This window comes from Sander vitreus, chromosome 23 (genome assembly GCF_031162955.1).
Source record: "Sander vitreus isolate 19-12246 chromosome 23, sanVit1, whole genome shotgun sequence".
Taxonomy (NCBI): domain Eukaryota; kingdom Metazoa; phylum Chordata; class Actinopteri; order Perciformes; family Percidae; genus Sander; species Sander vitreus.
The window spans coordinates 2,348,145-2,354,542 of NC_135877.1; the positions used below are offsets into that span (position 1 = coordinate 2,348,145).

Consider the following 6,398-nt stretch of genomic DNA (forward strand, 5'->3'; position numbering starts at 1 on the left):
CCAAGACTTTACACGCTTACTGGTGTGTTTTAGGTCATTGTCTTGGTGAAAGACCCATTTCAAAGGGCATTTCCTCTTCAGCATAAGGCAACATGACCTCTTCAAGTATTTTGATGTATTGAAACTGATCCATGATCCCTGGTATGTGATAAATAGGCCCAACACCACAGTATGAGAAACATCCCCATAACATGATTTTTGCACCACCATGTCTTCACAGTGTACTGTGGCTTGAATTCACTGCATGGGGGTCGTCAGACAAACTGTCCCTCTGTAGAAATGACCAAAAAAAGGCATTGCATCGATGTTTTTTGAAATGTTTTATATGGTATTTTATTTAAACATGGTATACAGGAGTCTATCATAACATGCATTGCACTCATTCCATCCTGTCTGTAGTAAAGTCACAATGTCCACACTCACAGCAGACCTCCAGTCACGATAGAAGTGAACATATGTGCGTTATCAGTTAACATTCCGTACAGCTTTATCCACGTAGTCTCCAACCGAACCATTTCCCATTCCAACGTGTTGATATTTCCGGGGAAGTTTATACACAGCCTCCGTTGTTTTCTGGCCTTCAGCATCCATGCTCGGGCACGATGCGACATTTGAGGATTTTCAGGTAGTTTTGAACCTTGTTGGAGTCTCGGCGAAAGCAGTAGAGGAGGTCGTAGTCTTTCATCAGTCGCCACTCTGCGCTTTCAGATGGCAACAAAGCCTCAGGAGAAGTCAGGCTGTTGACAGTGTTACTTATCCCCAACACCTGCATCTGGAGAGGACAGGACACACACACACACACACACACACACACACACACCAGCTCAAGAAGGAAGCCGTGACGGTCTCGCTGTGCAAACACTATCACTGATTTAGCCCAAAATAAGAGAAACACCTGTCCATATAAGGAGACACCCTTGATTTGTATATATGTATATATATATATATATATTTAAAAGACTTTTCTGGGCATTTTAGGCCTTTATTTCCTCAGGACAGATGGAGACATAAAAGGGGAGAGAGAGGGGGAATGACATGCAGCAAAGGGCCGCAGGTTGGAGTCAAACCTGCAGCCACTGCATCGAGGAGTAAACCTCTATATATGTGCACCTGCTCTACCAACTGAGCTAACCCAGCCACAATTTATAGAGCTATTTTGCTTATTTTTTTTGTCTTGTTTTTATCTTGATATTGTTTATTCATTCAATATTTATGTCCAGAGTTCACACAGAATATAACCAAACTGACGTATGCACATTCAGAGCAGGGAGAAGAAAGTCTTAATACATGTCTTTTGCTTACAAACAAATTCATTCTAAAGATATAATAAAATATTTTGCATATAAAAACATCTTTCTGCAAGAAGAAAACCCAGCGCTGCCAAACACATTCAAAGAATCAATGATGCCAGCTGCAGATGGAGACATGAAAGGGGGAATGACATGCAGCAAAGGGCCGCAGGTTGGAGTTGAACCCGTGGGCGCCGTGTCGAGGAGTAAACCTCTATATATGGGCGCGTGCTCTACCGGGTGAGCTACCCAGGCGCCCGTATAGGATGTGTTGGAAACAGAACATTTGATGTCATCAGTAAGTCATTCTCTCTGCACTGAGAAAAAAAAAAAGAGATGCAGGCAGTATGCCTGAAGGATGCTCTTCCTTTCTTGCTAGATAATAGCTGAATGTTTCGTGCTGAATCTGAACAATAGGTCACCTGAGGGTGAACAATGCAGTTTGGATTTGTTGTGTGACGTAGGGACTTTGTCATCTGTGTCACTGAGGTTACACAACCTAACAAGAAGCTCCATTACACAGCAGCTCCAAGCATATACCATACATATTGCCAAATTGTGATGTAGAGATGTTTGGAATTAACTCTACACTTAAAGCAAGTGCTTTAACTGCTCGTGCAAACTGTGTCCCACATCTTTTCACTTAGGCATTCACGGATACATGTAGTACCTTCTCAGCCACTTTCTCTACACCTTTGCGTAGTTCGTGCACCATGTCGCTCATCTCAAGAGCTTTATTGGAGCTGAAGTTGTTGAAGTCATCATAGTGAGCCATGCTATGATGGAAATGCCACAGAGGATCCCTCCATGCCACCAAGAGCTTCAGAATCACCTCCGTTAGCTCTTCTCTCTACAGTGACAGCAGGACATTTAAAAGTCAGTTCAAACTCAAGCCGTCCTTTTAAGTTGTGACAGTTGTGTGTAGTTAGGATAGTAATTGTTATCAATCATTGGAGGTTTGGGATTATGCAAAAGAAAAGTAAAGGGACACAACTGAAAAAAAAACATGTACAATGGGTTAAATATAGAAGAAATCAAACTGTATGATGCAGACAGTGCATGCCAATAACAGGAAATAGTTTTTATAAAGGTTAATTCACCGCCATTCTCTGAGCGTTCTCCTTGCCATTTGGGGTGAGGATGGTGGAGGTATGACAGTTGCGACTGACCCGGCCAATTTGATTCTTACTGGGCAGGAAATACTGCTCCTGACAGTACAAACATGAATGCAAGAATGAAATGTCAGAGGTCAGTGTCTCCTAAATGTCAACTGTGGCTGAGTAAATAAGTTATGAATGAAATAGTAATTTGCAATTGCAAAGAATCACTTATGGTATATATATCTGTGTGTGTACACTAGGGGTCTAATGATACATTGATCTGGATCGATATATCGTTTCAGTGATTAACGATCCAATATCATCGATGCAAAGTGAAAATATTGATACATATCATGTGCATTGTTTTATGAAGTTCCCACTTTATATTTATTCTTTTTATTCAAAAGAACAGTTTGTTTTTCTTTTAAATGTCTGGAGGAGCTCAGTAATTACATTGTATAATCATAGTTTCGTTGCTTTTATGTAACTGATTGTGTTAAATGGGTTTATATCAATCTCAGGCCCCTGAATTGAATTGAATAAAATGTATCCTGGCAGACTTTATGACATGTATATTATTTATTTGTGAGCAAATATCGTCCAAAGAATCAATATAATATCAGATCAGGAGGAAACACGTGGTATCATATAATCAATTATTTTGTCCATCCTGTCATACTCCTGGGTTTTGTTTAAGCTGCAGACACACAGACCAGACGGCCGACCGTCGGCAGAAAAGCCAATTGGACTGATCAGTCTCCCCGAGTTGGTCAAAGAAGTTCCTCAGAACACCGAAGAGACGAGACGTAATACGTCTCCATAACAGCAGGCGGCGCTAATCTGTATTCTCGCCCAAAAATACGGCAGCTGATTGGACGAACGCGTCACGTGGGTCTGGTTCCTCCGGAAATTCACAGCCAGACTGTCATCATCTCATATTGGACTAAAATAGTTCACCGAAACGTGTTTCTGAAAACATTTTAAGAGAGAAACAGGCCGTGTTGCTGAATCTGTCTTCATTTCAGATCAACAAAGGTCAGTTTAAAAGATTTTCCTCAGATTTTGAGAGACTCTAGTCACGCTCATCCCGCTCCCTGTTTCCGGGTTAGCACTCTACCAATCAGATGGGTCATTGGAGTCCGACTGCCGGCAGTGCCCCCCCACTGATTATACATGTAAAATCGGCCAAAATGAAGGACGACGGCCCCTCGGACGGACGACGGCACGGAAAACACCAAACAGACTCGAGTCACCGACCTCGCCAGACTGTCCGACGACAGAAGGCAGTAAAGCCATGGCTCAGGAGCTCATTGCCTGATTGGTTAAAGGTCTTCTTAGAAGCCCCTGATTCCCTGTCTGTTTCTCTGTCAGCTAGGCCCCCACGTGGTAGCATCCAGCAACCCAGAGTCTACGCAGCCCAGCGATATGTTCGGCATCCAGCCAGACCGTGAGCCTGTTCCTGAGTTTTCCTGTCTGGCCAACGTCTCGTCTGTTCCTGAGTTGACCCTTCTACGCAACGTCTCGTCTGTTCCTGAGTTGACCCTTCTACCCAACGTCTCGTCTGTTCCTGAGTTGACCCTTCTACGCAACGTCTCGTCTGTTCCTGAGTTGACCCTTCTACCCAACGTCTCGTCTGTTCCTGAGTTGACCCTTCTACCCAACGTCTCGTCTGTTCCTGAGTTGACCCTTCTACGCAACGTCTCGTCTGTTCCTGAGTTGACCCTTCTACGCAGCGTCTCGTCTGTTCCTGAGTTGACCCTTCTACCCAACGTCTCGTCTGTTCCTGAGTTGACCCTTCTACCCAACGTCTCGTCTGTTCCTGAGTTGACCCTTCTACCCAACGTCTCGTCTGTTCCTGAGTTGACCCTTCTACCCAACGTCTCGTCTGTTCCTGAGTTGACCCTTCTACCCAACGTCTCGTCTGTTCCTGAGTTGACCCTTCTCCCCAACGTCTCGTCTCTTCCTGAGTTGACCCTTCTACCCAACGTCTCGTCTCTTCCTGAGTTGACCCTTCTACCCAACGTCTCGTCTGTTCCTGAGTTGACCCTTCTACCCAACGTCTCGTCTCTTCCTGAGTTGACCCTTCTACCCAACGTCTCGTCTGTTCCTGAGTTGACCATTCTACCCAACGTCTCGTCTGTTCCTGAGTTGACCCTTCTACGCAACGTCTCGTCTGTTCCTGAGTTGACCCTTCTACCCAACGTCTCGTCTGTTCCTGAGTTGACCCTTCTACCCAACGTCTCGTCTGTTCCTGAGTTGACCATTCTACCCAACGTCTCGTCTGTTCCTGAGTTGACCCTTCTACCCAACATCTTGTCTGTTCCTGAGTTGACCATTCTACCCAACGTCTCGTCTGTTCCTGAGTTGACCCTTCTACCCAACGTCTCGTCTGTTCCTGAGATGTGTCATGTCTTGTTTGTTCTGCCTGACTTCCTACCTTGTGTGTTTTCCCGCCTTTGCGATTGTCTGCCCTGCCCTAAAGCAGTTTGCCTGTCCTCATGTCACCTGTCTCTCGTTACAACCCTCATTGCCTTGTGTATTTAGTTTGTGTGCTCCCTTTGTCTGGCGTCAGGTTGTTGTATTTTGTGTCAGAAGTCTTGCCTGTTTTAAGTGATTAGTTTCCCAGTGTTTCAGTGTTCCTGGTTTTCTTTTGGATTTGCCTCAGTTCTCTGCCTGTTTTTGGAAGTTTTTCTTAATTAAATCATTGAGCTCCACCTGCTTCCTCCTCATCTGCGTTCTGCACTTGGGTCCAAACCTGCATTCTAGATACCCTGACACATCACATTTATCAATGCGGGTAGGCTAAATAAGAGAATCTCTGTCAGTATAACGCAATATAGTTCAACAGCAGCTCAAACTACATCATTTTGGAGTAATAAACAAACAACTTAACATTGGAACCTTCATAAAGAGGATTTATTGCATGACTGTTGTAGTTAGACGGCATTAGTTTCAGCTAGCTGTACCTAATAAAACTGACCACTGAGTGTACGTATGTATGCAATATAAAATGCTCTTTGTCTAATCAATTAAATGATCAAAGTAAATATACATCCTAATATACAGTCTATTTAACACATTTAGCAAACATAAATATCCTGTTACAAAGTCAAACTTATTTCATAAACATCATTGGAAACCCGTTTTGCACGAGGAGACTTACAAACTCGGAGTGAAGGTCATTTGAAATGCTGTGCATCCTGGCTGAGTGCTGGATGACCCGGTCAAACAGGTTTGACAGGGAGAGGACGTGGCACCCAGCGTGGGCATTGGTACAGATAGGTGCTGCACCCACGTTGGTCAGTCTGCTGCAGAACAACAGACAGACCAACACCACAAAAGACACTAGAAGAAAGACCAAGGGGACAACAAAGATGATAAATAAAAACAAAACATGGAACTGAAAAAAAAAAAAGATCCAAAACACAGAACAAGTCTCAAGCTGAATTATTCTTAAGAATGAGAAAACGTCATGTCCTCTGCTTTTGAAAAAGTATTTAAAATGTTTTTTTCCCCAGATATGTTTAAGTCAGGATGAAATATAGAGACCGAATCATAATGGAGTAGTGGAGAGAGGACTGACAGTTCTTTTTTCATGCAAAGTTCTATTCCTGAAATACCTGGTCTGATGTTTCCAGGCATCCTGCAGGGCACGGAGGAGCTCCTGTCTCAGAACAGATGGTGCAGAAGCTTTTCTATTCAAAGATCCCTGAAGCCTCATATGAGGATCCCTTACTGACCATTTCCCTTTTACACTTACTCTTAGCCAAGAGAGTGAGAGAGAGAATAAGAAAAGAGGGAGGGGGGGGTCAGGCTTGTGTGTGTGTGTGTGTGTGTGTGTGTGTGTGTGTGTGTGTGTGTGTGTGTGTGTCAGTGTGTAGAGTAACCTAAGGCAGGACATCATTCCAACAAAGCGTCATTCGATTGTCTGTCCAACAGATTTTACATTGACACTTTAGATCCACTCAGCACGCTTCTCCAGTACCTATGATTCATGTCTGCATGCCCT

General features: G+C 43.8%; 1 protein-coding gene across 1 annotated transcript; it reads right to left on the reverse strand.

Moving 5' to 3' along the window:
* Positions 1–315: 315 nt before the first annotated feature.
* On the reverse strand, positions 316–6,143 carry prl2 (prolactin 2). The gene is made up of 5 exons (XM_078242643.1): positions 6,010–6,143; positions 5,553–5,734; positions 2,390–2,497; positions 1,960–2,139; positions 316–772 (listed from the first exon to the last, which is right to left on the reverse strand). The coding sequence occupies exons 1-5, from the start codon at positions 6,029–6,031 to the stop codon at positions 581–583; spliced, it is 684 nt and encodes a 227-aa protein (XP_078098769.1). The 5' UTR covers positions 6,032–6,143; the 3' UTR covers positions 316–580.
* Between the last annotated feature and the right edge of the window lie 255 nt (positions 6,144–6,398).

Excerpts from the sequence above, each read along its gene's own strand:
- prl2 (XM_078242643.1), bottom strand. The coding sequence starts at position 6,031 with ATGCCTGGAAACATCAGACCAG. Across the intron at positions 2,140-2,389 it reads AGAACGCTCAGAGAATGGCG|AGAGAAGAGCTAACGGAGGT; the intron begins GTGAATTAACCT and ends CTGTCACTGTAG. Across the intron at positions 773-1,959 it reads TAGAGAAAGTGGCTGAGAAG|ATGCAGGTGTTGGGGATAAG; the intron begins GTACTACATGTA and ends TGTCCTCTCCAG.